The 20,232-nt window shown below is 35.4% G+C and overlaps 1 protein-coding gene across 6 annotated transcripts in view; it reads right to left on the bottom strand.

Annotated features, from left to right (window-relative positions):
- STXBP5 (syntaxin binding protein 5) overlaps window positions 1-20,232 on the bottom strand; it is a 168,461-nt gene that overhangs the window by 120,809 nt on the left and 27,420 nt on the right. For all 6 annotated transcript variants that reach the window (XM_042940033.1, XM_042940035.1, XM_042940037.1 and 3 more), the window contains exon 4: window positions 17,387-17,487. In XM_042940033.1, the coding sequence (XP_042795967.1) occupies window positions 17,387-17,487 (101 nt within the window). The remainder of the gene's footprint in view (window positions 1-17,386; window positions 17,488-20,232) is intronic.

Here is a 20,232-nt window from a genome sequence, read left to right as displayed (position 1 = left end):
AAATCAAGAGTTGGACGTTGAACTGATTGAGCCACCGAGGCGCCCCTTATTATAAAGATATTTATTTTAAGGTGATATAGATCATAATAGATGACAGTGACTTCAGTTTTTACTGATACCAGGAGAGCAAGTAAACTTTATGTGCTGACATATTAAAGCATAATGTTATACTGAAGATAACTAAAATGTCATAGTTGAGACTCATGCGAAAAACATTAAAACTCAGTAAACAGTAAGGTCAGATATTATGAAGAGTGGTATATTAAATTGAGCCTGAAAATGTACCTTAAAATAAATAATATGGAGCCAAAAAAAAAAAAAAAGCGTGACTGAAACAAATGTATTCGAGACATACCGATGTTCAAGTTGAACTCCCTCAGAACGTCACTAAGTAGAGTTGTATTCTAATTCCCTACACAGCACTTAAACACAGATACACTTATTCTATACAAAGTGTTACTAGGAACACAGTAATTTCTGTATATACTTAAGGGACTTAAACAACGTGTAACATATTAAGTGGCAGGAAGTAATACATACATCCTATTCACTGTTTAGCTTTAGCAGCAGTCTGTCAAGTGTTATATAGTCAACAAGCACCAAATCTGGAAGATTTAACTATTACCAATCTTAACAGAAGAACACAGTCTAAGTAATGTTAAAATTAGTCATCTATAAATAAGTGTATAAACACAAATTTGTATTTAAGCCATAAAGACATATGAACCAATAAGCTCATCTACATGCCTATATCACCATAAAATCAGCCCAACATGACAGGAAATACGTCATCACTTCTATATTCTCAGCAAATCTTTTACTAAATAAGTACTTAATTCATTAAATAAACAAACTACATAAAATGTGAGAATTTATTATGTTAATAAAATCATCAAATATCCCTGAGTTGCTCCCTCTCTATCCTCATGACTTAGGCCTAATTTAAACCATTATTACTGACTGTCGAATCGATTTCTAGCTGCCTCGAGAGTTATCTTTTCAAAGACAAGAGAAATCATATCATTATCTTACTTAGAAGACTGTAACAGCTTCCTATCTTCTACCATAATGCTTCCTAAACAATATTTAGTGACACTTGGTGGTACATGTATCTGGGAAAACGGTGTAGAGTTACAGTGGGGATTTGGTCAACTAGCACTCGGCAGCCTCTTCCACATTCTCCTATATGCCTTCCTGTACCACAGACGCTAGAAAGCTAAAATTTCTATTTCCCAGACTCTTCCATGGCTAGAGTTATAGATGAGATTAAGTTTCTACAAACTTGAGATTTGCAGGTAGAAGTGAGGCATAGACCATATTTCTGTTGCTGTTTCTGCTGACAAGGATATTCAAGGAAACCTGAATGGCAAGAGGTACTTATGGCAGCAGTGGGGACCAGCCACAGTATTGTCTGTGCTAAGAGGCAGGTGTAGGGCAGTAATTTTTTAACACAACAGTTCTAGAACCCTTCTCAAAGTTTTATAAACTGCTACATCCCTGAAATGAATCCATTTATGCTTAATGCCTACAATGGTTTCTATTCCTCCACTGAACCCTTATTCATTAACCAAGATATGTACCAATCTGCAATACCCACTTATAATGTATCTTGTTCATATGTTATTCATTTAATGATTTAAAGTTGGATAAAGATTGAGAATATAAATTTCTTATGTTTCCATAAAAGGACTTTCACGCATAGACCTTTTCTATCTTTCTAAAGTTAACCTCTCTGGACCACACACCTAGCCATGTTTAACAGATGCTGTGCCCTAACATGAAATTTCTTCATGACTGTGCATCTGAAAAAATGGAAAGTCCCTTTGCCCTTTGTCAATGTAGGGAATTCCCACCAATCCTACCAATCTGTTCACATGGGCTCTTTGGTAATGCTTTACCTAAAATTCTCAAAACATGGTGATACACTGTTTTGCTGGTTAATCTTTAAAATTTCATAAGAAAATTTCACTACATATTATATCACATTTTCTATTACATTATGATTTGCCATCTCATCTCCCTTAGGCAGGTATAACTTCCATGTCTCTACAGAATTTATCACAGTATTTGCATGGACCAGAATCTCAATCAATGTTTATGAAATGAATTAATACACAAGAAAATAAAAAAGAACATATTTGATATTTTTCTTAAATTAACTGTACCGGTTAATAGAAGAAAACTTAAGTTTGCATTAATGGATACAGAAATATATTAAAAATAACAGCAGGGTCAGCTGAAAGCAGTTTATAAATCTGTTCAAAGGATTTCCTTTCTATTTGCAGTCTCTTATCTTTCTGGATAAACTGTCATGGCCACTTTAGAAAAATCATCATATCTATATCCCAGCAGTACAATGTAACAAATGTTTTTCAAAAAATAAGCTTCAGAGGTTTTTGAAGGTCATTTTATATTTGTATTGATTTACTGTTTTATTTCTTACATTGCAGTTTTTATAAAACTTTTGGAAAGATGTCCAAATAAATGATATTAACCTTTCCTGTAAAATGACACCTTAACATCATCAACGACTATGGAAAAAACTGAGTATCAACTGAATATCAGTAAGTAAAACAATGAACATCAAATAGGAAAACAGTATGTATCAACTACAGAACCAACAACAACATCTGAAAAAACTGTCCCTATTACATGGGGGATTGCTTAAAGTTCTGTTTTTAATGATCTTACCTTGAGGAATGAAAATGCCAGAGTGTATTACATAATGAATGTTATGATAAACAAAAGCTGTTGATACTCATCAGCAACTGTTAACTACACCTCTTTTACATTTTTATATTAGACTGTCCTTTGTTGTATGGATATGTGTACTCTAAATATCTTCCAGTCTACGGCTATGTCTTTTTAATTATTAAAGAAGTTTCTCTCTCTCTCTCTCTCTCTCTCTCTCTCTCTCTCTCTCTCGTATATAGGCAGAATAACACATATACACAAATATGACCTTATTTATACATTTATACAAACTTACTATCTCAAATAATTTTCTAAAGATTTTCTTTTTAAGTAATCTGTATACCCAACATGGGGCTTGAACCCCGAGAACAAGAGTCGCATACTCCACTCACTAATAAGTCAGACAGTTGGCCCTTCAAATGATTTTTTAATTAGTTTTATCGTGATTGTGTGCCTCTCCTCCAAAATATACTCTCTATAAATCAAATTAATAGACTGGTCAACATATCCTTTCATATTTTTTTCTCAATATTCATAAAATACATAAGTCATGAGGAATTTGGGGAGGGGAGGGAGTCGCTATTTTTAAAAAGAATATTGTGCAAATTATTCTGATTTTTGTGTTCTTATCCAGCAGTACCTGGTAGATGGGGTTTGCCTTTTAACTTTATGGTAAATGTGTTATACAGAACCTTTAATCCTTTCCAATACACTTTGTGCTTTTCCATGTATGTTGTTTAAGCACAACCTGCCTGGATCTTACAGATCCTCCTCCCTGTTTTAAGTTTTCTGTGGTCATTTTACATTTAAGTCTTTAACTGGTTTGCAATGTATTTTGTTATGAAGCACTTTTCCCATTTAGATAAGAGTTCTCCCAGTATTTTTTATTTACTGCAACTTTTTAAATTTACTGCATCCTGTTTTATTTGCTGCATCATTTTTTTGTTTGCAAAGCCGCCTCTGTCATATATCAAAAGTGTGTGTGTGTGTGTGTGTGTGTGTGTGTGTGTGTGTGTGTGAGTTTGCTCACTGTGTTTTGATCCATTTGTCTTCCCTTTGTTTTTGTTTGTTTGTTTTTTGGGTTTCTTTTTGTTCTTTAATGTTTATTTATTTTTGAGAGAAAGAGAGAGACACACACACACACACACACACACAGAGCACGAGCAGGGGAGGGGCAGAGAGAGAGGGAGACACAGAATCTGAAGCAGGTTCCAGGCTCCGAGCTGTCAGCTCAAAGCCCTATGCGGGGCTGGAACCAGGAACCATGAGATCATGACCTGAGCCGAAGTGGGACACTCACCCGACTGAGCCACCCAGGCGCCCTGGTCTTCCCTTTGTTATTACCAGACCATTTTAATTTCTACAGCTTTCCAATATTTTTTGATGTCCAATAAAATAAGACCCACCATCTTACATTTCTTTTTCAAACATGTCTCAGTTATTCTGCGTCTTTTTTTTCCCATATAAATTTTAGGATCAGCTTATTAACTTATATGGACAACCCTGTTAATATTTTAATTAGAACAGCACTGAATTTATAAGGTTAATTTGGAAAGAAGTGACATTTTAAAACTTGAATATTCCTTTTTCTGAAGCTCTCCATTTGCCTAAGTCTTCTTTGATTCCTTCACTAGTTTTAATATTTTCCCCACATAGATCTTATCCATTTTTGCTAGTGTTACTTCTAAGAACACTGTACATTTTGTCATAAGATGTGTGCTTTTTCCCCTTTTTCCTTCCACATACTTTCAAATTTTATGTAATTAAGCTTGAGGTATATCTTTTATAAAAAGTTTAGTAACTGCATTTTTTTAACTGAATCAAAAATTTCAAAATTTTAACAAGTGAATTTAGTATATTTACAATGATTTTGATTACTGATATAGCTGAACTATTTTTTCCTTCTTTAACCATATTTTTTCTATTATTTTTGCTTTTCCTGATCTCCATTTTCATTTCCTTTTTTCTTCCTCTAGAAGTTTAATAGTATGTATTTTGTATCCTTCTAGTAGTTATCCTTACACTAAGACACATTCAACATCGTTGCTTTCTAACAAGGTCTGAAAGAATGATTATTTGGGGAAGAGGAGGAATTTCAGATGATTACTGTATTTTTTGAGTTCTTTCACAGTTGACAATGTCAGAATATGATTTTTAAGGTATCTTTAATTCCAGTATGTCCGTAGTTTTTGGAGCATTTATTGGCCCTAACAATCTAGAGATATTTTAGCTAGGGGCAGTAGCTGGGTGGCTCAGTTGCTTAAGCATCCAGCTCCGGTTCAGGTCATGATCTCACAGTTCGTGAGTTCAAGCCTCGTGTTGGGCTCTGCGCTGACAGCTTGGAGCCTGCTTGGGATTCTGTGTCCCTCTCTCTCTGCCCCTCCCTGGCTTGCTGTCTATCTCTCTCTCAAAATAAATAAAAATAAAAAATAAATCAAGATATTTTAGCTCCACAAAATTTCTTTATACCTTTGATCACTACTTTTCTCTCCATTGTTCTGTTTTCTCCTGTCTTCATCACCAAAATCGCTATAATTCTTAGGTTCAAATCTCCATCTTCTGACTTTATCTTATAACTGTCATGCCCTAAAGTGTTTTAATTTTTAAGCAAGTTAAAATAAATAAGTTTTACTTTTAAGTCAAGAGATTAAAAACAAAACAGGAGAGAGAATAGAGATAAAAATAAGTTAGATATCAATAAAAGATAAAAATAAAACAAATCCACAAATGACTACATTTAAAAGACAATTAAATACAAAAGCCTCTGACAAATTATATTTAATACATATATGATAAAATAGAGAAAGACGATATGAAGAGTATAAAAATATAAGCACACAAGAATACAGTAAGATACAGCCTCTAATCTTAATGAAATTGATGATATTCTGAATCATAAAAAAATTTCAAGAAAAACATAAAGGATCAATAACCACTGATGAAATTGATGTATCTAAGAATTATATACAAAAAAAATCCAGTTCTAAAAAGTTTAAGTATACTCTGAAAACATTCTGCAAACATGTAATTCCTCTATTAATTTCTCTATCTGTTCTAGAACAGGAAGAAAGAAAGAAAGAAAGAAAGAAAGAAAGAAAGAAAGAAAGAAAGAAAGAAAGAGAAAGAACGAAAGAAAAGGAGAAAGACACAAAAGTTACTCAATTCATTGTATGAAGGAAGTATCTGCCCTGATCCCAAAACTGACAGTTACAGAAAAAAAGTTATATTCTAATCTCACTTTTGAACAAAAGTAAAAGTTCTAAAAAAATATTAAGAACCATATTTAACAATATAATAAAAGAACTATCAGCACTATTCCAAAATTTTCACAAGCATACAAGAATGCTTAGTATTGGGAAATCTATTAATGCCATCCAGAAAAAAAGGAAGGTGAGAAATCACACGACAATCTAAAAAGGGGCTAAAAAGGCATCCAATTAAAATTTAATTTCCATTATTGACAGCCAACTCTTAAAGGAAAAAAAGGTTCAATCTTAAACCAACATCCTATGTTATGCTTGATAGTAAAGCCCTAAAGGCAATATTATTAAAATTATCACTAAGAAAAATATACTTGCTATCAAAAATACCATTGAACACTGTTCTGAGAATTTGTGTTAATACAGTAAGGGAAAAAAAGAAAAATAAAACCTTCATCTTAAAAATCACTGTCAAACTATTCCAGATGGAAGTCTGCTATACCTCCCAGGCATGCTGGTTCAGTAAAAAGAAAGCTACTGCTCAAAGCTCTTTATTCTCCCATCTCACTCTTTTTACCAAAAAAGAAAAAAATTTAAAACCTTGCTGTGGGCCAAGGACCAAATAGCACTCCAAAGATAATCAAACAACCTAACTAGTTTGGGATCTATTAGTGGAGGAATAAAGATTATACAGAAAGCAAATACTCTCAATGTTTTTCTGTTTGAAGACTTTACTTCTTAAACTTATCTCCCAGGTAAGGAACACAGTCTGTGGAGCACCATGCCTTCTACAGAAGAAGAGATTCCCCTGTTTCTGCAAAAGACAATGAATTAACAACCAATCCCCAATTTTTTGAGCATTTACCAGATGTCAGGCATTACAATTCCAGATTACTGCTGGAAACAGAATAATAATTTAAAAAAACATACAGTTTACATTCTAATCTATAAGACAATCAAGGAACCAAGGCAATTACAGTAAGCACGGTATGTGCTATTTTAGGGAAAATGCATCATACTATGCCATAATACAAAACCGGCACAAAACCCACACTAGAGAATTTAGAGAAAAATCTGTAAAAGAAATGACAAAGACAAGTTAACCACGGAAAGAGAATCTTAAGTATGTTCTAAGCAGGGAGATCAGCTCATACAAACAGGTAGGAGAGAGGATCATTCATTAAAAAAAATATGAAAAGTCATGAGGTGCATGGGTGGCTCAGCCAATTGAGTGTCTGACTTTGGCTCAGGTCAGGATTTCATGGTTCTTGAGTTCAAGCCCTGCATCAGGCTCACTGCTGTCGGTGCAGAGCCCACATTAGATCCTCTGTCCCCCTCTCTCTCTGCCCCTCGCCCTCTTACTCACGTGTGCGCTCTCTACCCCCCTCCCAAAAATAAATAGAACATTAAAAATTTTTTAAAAATGAGGTCAAGGAGACTATATTATAATGCATAGTGAAAGGGAGAAGCATAGCAAAATGAATTATGGTAATAAGTAGAATCATAGACCTTATAATACCTTTTAGGGGATGCTAAGTATTTAAGTGTATCAACTTCATTTTGAAAGCAGTTAAATATAATGGATATTGGTTATTTATCTACCTAAAATCCATTCCTCACTCCACTCCTTCCTAACATTATTCAGATATTCATTAGAGTACCCATGTCTTCCTCAAGATACCCATATACCTTTGGAGGCTGAGTTCCAGAGGTGAGCCAAACCAACCAGTGTAATTCCGCTCACTTGCTGCCATTTTAAGTCAGGTAATCCAAAGTTAAAACCAGTTAGATATACTCCATGTGTGACTGGTCAACTTCTTTAGGATCTCAATTACATTTGTAAAAATCCCTTCACAGCATCACTTCGATTAGCATTGGTTGAATAATTAGGAGAAGGTGTATGTATACCAGGGGACAACACCTTGGGGAACCATGTTAGAATCCTGGCTCTAAGTCTGCCCTTTAACCTCTGAAGATTCACATTCCTCCCAAATACAAAAAAACATTCACTTGATCCCTACATCTCCAAAGTCTCAACCAGTTACATTATCAAGTCCAAAATCCCCTTAAATTATCATCAGCTAAAAAATCCCAAATCTCATCATCTAAATTTGCTGCATATGAGAATCCCAACTGGAATCCATTAGATATAGCTCTTGGGCACAATTACAGTCCATCTGTGGACCTATGAAACTAAAGACACAAATTATCTGTCCCCAATACGCTCAGCATTCAATGGTGGGACAAGCGTAGGATAACAGTTACAGAAATTCCTGTTCAAAATTGGGAAAAGAGGAAGTTAAAAAGGAGCCACTGGTCCTTAACAGTTTTGAAATCAAACGTTGGGATTTTCTTAATTAGGTTTCACGGTCTGGGAATAATCCTCTGTAGCTCTCAGCTCCACCCTCTTAACCATCCTTCCTTTTTCATCCAAGATAGCACTTGGGCCTGGAGTAGGTAGTTTTATCAGACTGCTTCTGGCTGGCAGCCTCCTTTCATTTTGTACTGTCTCTTTCAGGCCAAGCTGGCAATATTCTGCTATACAATTTTCTCAAACTGTGCATCTTAAAGTATTCTAGAGGTTCTCTGGTTTTATTAAAAAGATTTGCAATCTCTTAAAAGAGCTCTTTGTGTGACTAAATACTTGGACCTTTAGTCATTAGATTTTTAGTAAAATGTTGTTCAGCCACACCTTCATGTTTTTTCTCTATGCCATACTGAGAAACAATTTTTTTTACCAACTGGATCAGGGTAAGAATTTCCGAAATCATCAAATCCTGGTTCCTTTAATAATTCTTTTTTCAATTTATTTTTCTCCTCTTGCATTTTACTATAAAGCAGCAAAAAAAAAAAAAAAAATCAGGTGACACCGTCAATCCTTTCCTTGGAAATCTCATTAGGTAAATATCCAAGTTAATCACTTACACATTATGCAGGAGACACTTCTGTTAAGCTTCCCACCACCGCTAAATAACAAGGAACCACTTCATCCAGTTTCCATAAAGATGTTCCTCTCTCCCTTCTATGTCCTCATTGGCAGTAGTCTCCAAGTCTAGAGCCCTACAGCCTACTCAATGCAATTTCGACTTCTATCACATTCCTCAATTTTTTTCAACCTCTATTCACTGCCCAGTTCCAAAGCAATTTCCACATTTTTAGGTATGTGCTACAGCAGCACCTCACTTCTAGGTACCAAAATCTGTATTAGTTTTGTTTTGTTTTGTTTTTTATTGCTGTGTAACAAATTACCACAAAATTAATACCTAAGAAAACACTCATTTATTCTCTGTTTCTATAGGTCAGATGTCCAGGCACTGCATGACTCATAGCCTCTATTCAGACTCAGAAGGCTGAAATCCAAACATCAGCCAGGAGACATTCCTGTGTCCCGTTCTGGAGGTTCTGGGAAGAATCCGCTCTGAAGCTCTAGCAGGTTGCTAGTAGAAATCAGTCTCATGTGGTTGTAGGACTCAATATCCCTTGCACTGAATCCCTGTCAGGCCCTGAACCCTGTGCCAGGAAGAATCTAGTCCTTTTTAAAGGCTCAGTTAACTAAATCAGGTTTGCCGAGAATAACTGCTCTATCATTAGGTCAATTAATTGGGACCTCAATGACATCTACAAAAAAACCTTCACCTAGAGTTAAGTAGTGTTTGTATAAATAACTAGAAGTTGGTGTGTGGACATGAGGGGGCAGAAATCTTGGGACCCATTTTAAAATTCTGTCTACCCCACATATATGTTTAGGACAGGAACTGTTGGGTTATGGAATTTGTGAATACTGCAAAAACATTTTTCTGAAGTGACTAAAACTTAACACTTCCAGCAGAATATGCAAAGTTCCGACAGTGTCTCATCCAAGCCAACGTTTTAGCCCTTCTGATGGATGTGTAGTGATAATCTGGTTGGTTTTAGTCTGCATTGTCCTGATGACTGACTTCTGTCTTAAAAGAAGTCAGTATATCTTTAAGTTGAAAGACTGAATTAGTTATTCTATCCTAGGTTTTTAACATAAACTTCTAAAATGACATTTATCCACATTATGTCATACTTATTACATGTCTGGGCTCTGATGTAAGTTATTCAAGCATTTTATTCATCTTTCTTATCCCAATACCTAGCACAGAGAATGCACCCAATGTTTGCTGAACTGAACATCATTCACCTTCTAAAGTGTATTTTTTTCATTTCCAAATTTAAAGCACTGTTCCCACTCTATATTCCTCCTAGGCCAATCAATAATGGCACAGGAGCCAACCTTTTTTAGCAGTCTAAGACATAATTTGTCTGAGCCAGTATTACATGAATACAGTTAGAGGAATAATATATGCCCCGACTGTACCAATCATTAATCTACCTAGCTTTCTTGCCCTCAACATAAAAAGTAAACTGTTTTCATTCATTATTTTGTCTTTATTATTTTTCACAAGCCTTAGGTCATTTTGCCCATTAAGAGAGATAAATTATTCTCATATTCACCTTTGATTATGTGTCCCCCTCCTTCCATACAATCTTTTTATACCTGAATACATAAGGCCCTTATGTAACTAGACCAGTCTCTTTGGATGCCTCTCCGAACTTCCTTGTCAGAATTTCTTAGTTATGGATAATTTTCTTCTAGGAAGCTATCCAACACTTCCTGACCATCTCTCCTTTTACAGTCTCAAGGTCATCAAATCACAATCATCTTCCCTCTAAATAAACACTGACAGTTTCCTTTTTTCTTTTTAAATTTTGTCTCAGGACATGGTTCTCTAATAATCCCTGAGATGACTCATCACTTCCACAGAACTCCAAGCAATTCTCTTTCCTGGATTAGAATTAGGTCCAGAATAGCAGACCCTCTGTCAGGCTTCCTAACAGCCTGCATTCCATTCCATTACTGTGTTCTAGTCCTCAATTTCATCATACAAAATCACTCTTATTTCTAATGCTTGTACACTTTTCATTAAGCTACTTAAAAGAGAAATATTTTGCCAATATGACACAATTACTACAAAAACTATAATTCTAGATTTCTAATGTGTTGCAATATTATGATTATTTTTTTTTTTCTTATTCAGTATGTGCAGTGAATTAATTCAAAATCTTTGGAAGACCTGTACAGATATTTTAAGGGCTGGTAGCTAGCCAAATATTCTTTTACAGCTATGCCCTGTTCATGTTTATACTGAGCAAATTATAAGCCTCATGAATATGCAAAGCACAAATTTAAGTAATATTTTAATTAAGAGTATAATGGGATAAATCAGTTTTTGTTTCTACAATGATTTATTTTTTGCTACTAAGAAAATCTAATGCTACAGCAGCAGTCACTTCCTGAAGTACCTTACAGGCATCAACTCCTCCACTGAGGTCCTAGTATCTGAATAAATTACTCCATCTCTGAAATATTTTCTTTTCTTAAGGACTTTGGACACTGATGCACCATTGATAACTGTTAGGATGAAATTTGCTATTACTAATGTATTCCATAGAATATTGCATTTTCCTAACCATTAGAATGCATGCATGCTTTTTTTAGTCTCTAAACCAGTACTTGTATCTAATAACAAATGAATAGATATAAATGTGTCAGAATAAAAGAAATATATCTTAAAAGAAATACATTAATTTCAGTATTAAAGACTCAGCTATTCAGGTGTCTAACATATTTATGGAGAAAAATTCTACTCTTTGAAATTTCACTTGGGGAAATTTTTCTTGACCCCAGAGACTAAATAAAATTTATGTGAAAGTGTTTTATGAACAACACAGAATTATTAGAGATAATTATTAGAGATATAATAATTAGACAATAGAAGGTTTTAAAGAGGAAATCCCAGATCTATAATTTAGTCTTCAGTCTTAAAATGTTTCATATATTTTTAACTGCTCTAACATGGTTGAGAATACTGGTCATGTTCAAGGTGATAAAAAACTAGCAGAACAGATAGTTATAGTTGCTTATAAATCCATGAACTCCTCCCAATTAAACTTCCTTAAAATAAATAAACAAACAGAGAAGCTAAATGGAACATACTCTAATTAAAACAAAAAAACCTACCAGACAGAATTTTACTTGTCAAATTCTCATTTTCCACCAAAGCCAAAGAATCTCTCTGTTACATGTATAAAGCCATGCAGAGCCAATATCATCGGCTCTAAGGATTTTCCAATGTCAATTAGTTGTTTCTATAAAGACTGTCTAATAAGTCAAATCTCTGGTACAGCTGATGCAGATACTTCAAGTTACAAAATTATTACTTTAAGTAAATACAATACCTTTAAAAAAAAAAACAACTATATAGGTGATTTCTAAGGCACTGTTCCAAATGCTTTGTACATATTACTTATTTTATATGTATTAACTTTATAATATGCACCTTGGGGCTTTTGTGAGACAATAATTATCCATTTTACAGATCACAAAACTCATACAGTTAATAGGTGACTGAGCTATGCACTAAGATTCTACATAGGCAGTTTGGCTCAAAGTCTGAACTCTTAACCAGTATGGTACAATGCTTTTCAATGATAGAGAAAATCATATCTGAAGCTAAGTAACCACGTACGGTAAGAACTAAACTTGACAATCAGCATACGTAGGTTGCTAACCAAGGAGGAGATTTATAAGTTTATGTTATCCCCCAACTCAAAATCATTTACGGGAATTGAGATACATATTTATTTACTATGAACAAATGTCATTTTAACAGGCCTATCTGGGAAGCTAAGCTTGTCTTAACTTTGACCAAGATCCTAATGGCAAAGCCCAAGTCTGTCTTGTTTACCAAAGCACACTCAGCAGCTAGCATTAAGCTGGCACATGACAGGCATTCTATAATTACCTATAGAATAAATTGGGATAAGAGGAAGTTGTTTTAACATATGAGAGAAAAGAAATGATAAAGAATTACATGGATCAAAGAGGAAAAATTTCTGCAAATCATTAAACCAACACACAAAGCAATAAAGTAATCTGCCCAATTTCATATAGTTAAAACTAAGACTTGAGACTCTCAATTTCTTTTTCTTTTGGTATTTCTTTTGGTATTTTCCTCAATACCAAAAAAGTGAAATTCTATCCAAATACTCACATTACATAGTTGTACAAGATGTGAATGTACTTAACACTACTGAACTGTACACTCAAAAATGGTTGCGATAATCAATTTTACATGTATTCTAGCACAATTTCTAAGTCAAAACTGGAAAAATCCATATTATGAAAAAATATAATTTAAATCACTACATATAGTTTCCATTATATTCACAAATTTCTACTACATTAAGAAAATTTACTTACAAAAATAAAACAATATTATGATAAAAAGTTTACATTATTTAACAAATGTAATGAAATGAAATGAAAAGTTATTTAAATTAAATAAAAATTTTCATAGTTTTCTACCTTTCCTAGTCTCAAAAGTAAAAACGTAAATGGCATAAAAATGAAATGGAGTAATTTAACTATTAAGTTGGCCGAATCCACTGTGAAATAAGGAGAAAACCAACTAGGCGACTCGTTATTGTACTTTGATGTCAAGAATAAAAATAAGCACTCTGGTAGTCATTAAAAATATTCACAAGATTTCCTGCTTTTTAAAATTGTTGGTGATGAGAGTGAAATGAGAGATGGCCATGATACTTATTCCCACAGCCCATGAAATAAGAGTGCAAGAGATGTGTCATTTCCAGGCAGAAACTTTAAGAGCCAACACATACGTCACCACAGTCTCTTTCTCCCTCCTATAGTGACTGGCAATGTTGTAAAGACCGGCTGTTCCTTAGCCAGGTTCTGGAATAGTGGTAATGAAAAGGAACAGAGTTCCAGCAAACCCACAGAGGATGTATAGTATAAGCAAAAATAAATTGTTGTTGTATTAAGTCATTAAGACTTGAGTCATTAAGATTATAGCATAACCCAGACAGACTATCCTGATGGACACAGATATAAAAACTGAATGTAAAGTAATTAAAAAAAAAAAAAAAAAGGATAGATTCCTACAAATGTGGGAGATGGAAGGACTAGCAGGGCATGGCAAGATTTGTCTCTTCCCCTACCTAGAGATAGGTGCTCTAACAGAAGGTTTCCATCCAGGTACAGATTACAGTCCTGAAAGAGAGCTCAGGCTGAGGGGCAGCTAAGTCTTGCCACCAAGGGTATGTTCCTAGAGCTGGAGGAAACCTCTACTGTGCCTTCCTCTCCCCATCTGTAGCTAAGTACGGAAGAAAGTGAGGCTCCTCCCAATTGCTACCTCTCTCCTTCCCGCCCCTTGAAGAAATCTGAACTTCAGCCTTGAGAGAATAGAAGTAGCTTCATCCATGAGACATCAAGCCCATTCCTTAACATTTTAGGTCCAATGGCTGCCATACAAGTCTAGCTATCCTAGAGGATCTCATGCTAAGGGGATATTCAAGGAACAAGTATTGCCCTAATGAAGTCCAAGGGGAAGTTGAACTTTGAACAGGACCAACTAATTTCTGCTGGTCAGGTGGGTAAAGACTATTACAAAACTCAAAACCGGGAACTCTATCAGTTTATTTCATTTGTAACTTTTAGGACCATCGCATATAACTGTGCAGAATATGCCCTGCATAATAGCACCCAACCCAGGAAGGTAGTGGTGGACTCTGTGAGGCTGCATTCACCAAGAAGACAGGTTCCTTTTTTGTACTTCACACAAAGGTGCCTTCTGTTTGTCAAGATTGTGCCTACAGGCACCTTATAGACGAACTCGCCATTCTTTACCCACTTTTACCAGAATTTCTTGGAGACCATCCCTGGAAGCACTATTGAAGAGACTTACTTCATACCTGACCATCATAGGACTGTGACTATTCTGCAACCCGTTGAACTTCAGACCTTTCTGCATGAAGATATACCATAATAACCCACAGTATATGTTTGTGATTTTGGACCACATACTGCTACATTCCTGTGTCCCGGTGAGAAATATGGACAGGCCACTGGCACTGAGGTATCACAGGCATTCTTCTGTTGGAATTCTACATCCTGGTAGCACCAGCATCCTTCCAGTGGGTAGCAGATCACAACACTACATGGACCAAATGAAATCACTGTGATGTGCTAGAGTCCAGTTTCCTAACTTTGACACTCTTGATATTTTGGACCAGATAAACTCTTTGTTATGAGGGACTGACTGCTTTGTCACTGTAAGATATTTGGCAGCATCCCTGGCCTTTATCTACTAGAAGCGAGTAGCACTGCTCACCCCTCCCTCCTCTAACTGTGACAAAACAGGTCTATAGACATTGTCCAATGCCCTCGGGGTGGGGGGTAAAATCACACCAGGAAGACAGCAACTCTGCTAGACCTATACTTCCATTTCCAGCAGGTGCTATGAGACTGACAAGATGGGCACTAGCACTAAGATGTCTATCACTATCTCTACCTGCTTGATGGCATCTGAAGTTGATGCAGGACTCCCCCTGCGATCCAGGTGGCAAGGAGACTAAGGAATTCTGCCTGGCAAGTTGAGCCTGGCCCTATTCCTAGCAGGTAGAAAAGAACTGAACCTTAACTGTTTGCTTTTCCTGCCCTATGTCACCCTCCCTCCTTCCGTTAACTCCTCCTTCACTTCTGTCCCTCTCCTGGAAGAAGCAGAACCATGACTCCAAGTTACTAAGATGATCTATCTTCCCAAGCAAGATGTAGCCCAACAGCAAATTTTGCTACTGATCCCGGCCAACTCTGGTCTCTGAACACCACACGGTGTAAACAGGTCTTGGTGTTGGCTAAAGAAGTCTGAACTGCTATATTCTCACCAGCCTTTTTAGCTTGCCTACTTTGGAGGGCCACCGTGGGCAAAAACCCAGACTTACAAATTGACCTATTTATATAACCTGAACAGATCAACATTTATCAAAGCAGGAATGGTCTGATCCTTGGATATGCACTGGGCAGTCTGATGCCTGGCTTTCACAGAAAACAGGGCCTAAAGACACTAACCTCACTGCATTTAGATACTACATAGACCCAGATTTCTTAACTTTGGCACATATACGTATATATTCACATCTGCTCCTGCTTATGAGTGCGTGCACACACACACACACATTTTTATATATACATCAAAAAATATATCTCATAAGCAATGGGGGGGCTATATTTTTTACTTTTATTTCATGCTGAAATAAGTTCTAGATGAATTAAAGATTTAGCACAAAAATGTAACTTTAAGGGCATTATAAGAAAATATGGGAGGGGCTCCTGGGTGGCTCAGTCGGTTAAGCATCCAACTCTTGATTTTGGCTCATGTCATGATCTCACAGTTCATGGAATTGAGCCCCAAGTTGGCTCTGCACTGACAGCATGGAGCCTGCTTGGGATTCTGTCTCTCCCTTTCCCCCACTCACACATGTTCTCTCTATTCCTCTCAAACTAAATAAATTTTACAAATTAAAAAAAAAATAAAATATGGGAGAATGTTTAATCAAATTAGGATGGAAAAGGTCTAATATACAGTAGAATATTACTGGGCCATAAAAAGGAATGAAATCTTGCCACTTGCAACGACATGGATGGATCTAGAAGGTATAATGCTAAGTGAAATGAGTCAGAGAAAGACAAATACCATATGATTTCACTTACATGTTAAATTTGAGAAACAAAACAAATGAACAAAAGACCAAAAAACCAGACTCTTAACTATAGAGAACTGATGGTTACCAGAGGGGAGGTGGGTGAGGGAATGGGTAAAGTAAGTGAAAGAGGATTAAGAGTACACTTATGATGAGTACTGAACAATGTACGTAAGTGTTGAATCACCATATTGTACACTGAAAACTAACATAACACTGTGTGTTCATTATAGCGGAATTAAGAAAGTAAAAAACAAGGTCTTACTAATCATAGCACAAAGCTCACAAGTCATATACGAGATTTCTGTGACCAAACTGTTATACTTCTACGAATTTACCTCACAGATAGACTTGAATAAATGGATGAAGACATATATGTAACATAACATCACAACACAGCGGAGGAAACGAACAGCAGACCGAAAAGGATATAAATGTCCATTGATGAAGACTGACTAAATTAGGGTACTTCCATACAATGGAATATCATGCTGTTGTGAAAATGACAAAGGAAGGCTGGCCTGTGTCCAATAGTTAACAATCAGATATATTATTGAGTGAACACAAATTATAGAAGGAATATATAATGCCTTCCCTTTTATGCAAAAAAAAAAAAAAAAAAAAAAAAAAAAAGGAGCTATATACAGAGATTTTTGCCTACATGCACAGACTAAGTATTTCTAGAAGGACACAAAACAAATTTATGTGGTGTCTCTGGAGAGGGAAATGGGTCTGGAAAGGAAGGAAACTTGCTTTTTATTGCATATCCTTTGAAGTTTTTGAATTATTTTTTAGATTGTGCATAAAGTCTATTACAAAAAAATAAAATCAAAGAATAAAACTCAAAGAAAACATTTCAAAATAGAATAACAAATATCATATATAGGATAACAAAGAATTCTTACCTTTCTCTGCAAAATTTAAGTGAATGTAAAATGGCAGGTCTCTTTTGACGTAAATTCCATAAATGTAAGGTGTCATCAGCCAAGGCACTCACGAGAGCTCCCTTAAAAATAAAATGTAATACATTTTACACAGAATATATTTTGCAAACACTAAAGCTACTAAAGAGCTGCCAAAAAAAATCTTCCCAGACTTCAAAACTTTCTGCCAATAGGTTTAGTTTAGAGAAATATTCGCCTCACCCAAATTCTAAACAGCAGGTGTAAAACAGTGTGTTACGTGTATATGTATGTGTAAGAAATGTTTTAACTTCAGTAAAGTATAATTTCGTATCTTATACACTACAAGCATACTAGAATCTAGTTGGATATTAAGGTTGATAACTAGCTATATAAAATTAGAGGTCAGACTATTTGGGTGGCTTGACCACTACCGTACATCTTCCTTGGGTAAAAGAAAAATACAATATGAAGGAACCTTCATATTTTATTTGGCTTAAGACAAATTCTTCTGAATGTACTATGCCTAGATCCTAATTCTACTACTAGAATGATACAGAAAATAAAGATACCATTTAGCACACTCTAACTTCAATATTTAAAGGGTTGAACAATCAACCAATTTAGAAAGTTAAAATATCTGATAGTATTAAATCCTGTTAAGCATGGAGAAGAAAATCTCTGGTCCTAGGTGAGAATCACACAGGAAGCTCAGTCTCACCCGTGACCTGACAAACCAGAATTTTCAGAGCAAGGACCTCTGTGTATTTATAAAAGTCTTCAGAGGTGATTCTGATGTGTGAACAGGATTAAGAATCTCTGGACTGAGGCTGATTTCTTAAGACATGCGCATGTTTTCCTCAAAAGAGTCAGATACTTTTCATCTCTACTGACAGAATAAATTTTAAAAAATGTAATATGAAGAATTTATGTTAATTTCAAAAAGGATTTGCAGTTCTAATCATTTAGGTTATTATGAGAAATTTTAAAATCTCCTTTTTTAACTTAAGAGTTTCTCATTTATCAGAGAGGATTAAAATAGCTCTAAAGGCAAAATTTACATTAAATCATCTCTCCAAGGCCTTTCCCCTTTCGCAATTCTATGGAGGCTACTCTATTGTGTAATTCCTACTGCTACATGACTACCAGTAAGCAGAAATAAAGTCCACATACTCTCCCTTTCACTAGAAAGCATCGTCTTATCTAATATCACTTTGAAGCAGGGATGCCTAGTGGCTCAGCTGGGTGAGTACCCGACTCTTGATTTCAGCTCAGATCATGATCCCAGGGTAGTAGGATCAAGCCCTGTGTCAGATACCACACTGGGCACGGAATTGCTCAGGATTCTCTCTCTCTTTCCCTCTGTTCCTCTCTCCCACTCACGCTTTCTCCCTCTCTCCCTAAAAAAAAAAAAAAAAAAAAAAAAAGATAAACAAAAATATATAAAAAATACATCATTTTGAAGCAGTGAAACTCAAAGGATTCAGAGTATCAAAGATCTGTACTCTTCATTCTTATTTCCACCATAGTTTCACAGCATGTCAACTTCTCTCTCATGATGTACACACTGTTTTGAAATCTCAAGAAGAGATGTAGAGCCAAAATGGCAATAACAGCTTGACTACCTCCTCTGATGGCTCCTTTACCTATATATATGGTTTACTAAAAACAAAAGCAAATGCCTACTCTCAATGATCAGATTTCCATTATCTAACCTCATTTAAATATTCATATTTTGAAAAGCATTTTTAAAACAGTAACATCACCTTCAAGTACTCAAAAAGTAACATTCGAGCATGTAAAATAAAAAGTCACATCCAAGAACTCTATGATGACTCCTATTAAAAAGAACCCTGTAATACAAATGACAACATAAACTACTTAAGATTTCTAAAATTTAGGTGTATAGGTAATCTGCAATATGTTATTTACATTGGTTCATGTACAGCTTCTTTTTTTAATGTTTATTTTGAGAGAGAGAGAAAGCAAGTGAGCAGGGGAGGGGCAGAGAGAGAGGGAGAGAGAGAATCTCAAGCAGGCTTTGTGCTGTCTGCACAGAGCCTGACACAGGTCTCAAACTCACAGTGAGATCATGACCTGAGCCGAAATTAAGACACTAAACTGAGCCACCCAGGTGCCCCGGTTCATGTACAGCCTTAAGAAATAATCTTAACAGAAGTATAAAGATGGAGAACAGGTTAATGGTTGCCAGGGATTAGGGACTGAGAGCAGGAAGGGGCACAATTACAAAAGGGTAGCCTTAGGGAATTTCTTTATGATGATGAAACTGATCTGTATCTTGTTCAAGGTGGTCATTACACAAATCTATATGTGTCATAAAACTGCACAGAACCACACACACACACACACACACACACACACACACACACACGAGTGCATGTAGAAACCTGGTGGTGAAATCTAAATAAGGTCTATAGTCTAGCTAATAGTAGTATATGGACGTTATTTTGCTGGTTTGAGATCTTACTACTGTTATACGTAATGTTACTATTGGGGGAAGCTGGGTGGAGTACACACAGGCCCTCTTTATTTTGAAACTAACTGCTAATAGAATTATTTCATAACAAAAGTGTTTTAAAAACAGGAAACTAATCTTGAGTCCTCCTAACAGGGTTCCACAACTTTCTATATTATGATTTCTTTTGTACTTTAACATTTTACAATACCTATTACACAATTCTACACAGAACACTGAAGTTTTTAAATTACACTTCTGACCCTGAAAAGCCTAAACAATTGCATATTAATATTCTGATATAAATAAAAACATTTTACATAAGGTTAGAGGTATCAAGTATTGTTTTTTTCCACTCATATATATTTAAGAA

The sequence above is a fragment of the Panthera leo genome, chromosome B2, assembly GCF_018350215.1.
Source record: "Panthera leo isolate Ple1 chromosome B2, P.leo_Ple1_pat1.1, whole genome shotgun sequence".
NCBI classification, from domain to species: Eukaryota; Metazoa; Chordata; class Mammalia; order Carnivora; family Felidae; genus Panthera; species Panthera leo.
Note: the sequence above shows the minus strand (reverse complement) of the source record. Positions and strands in the feature narration are given on the sequence as shown.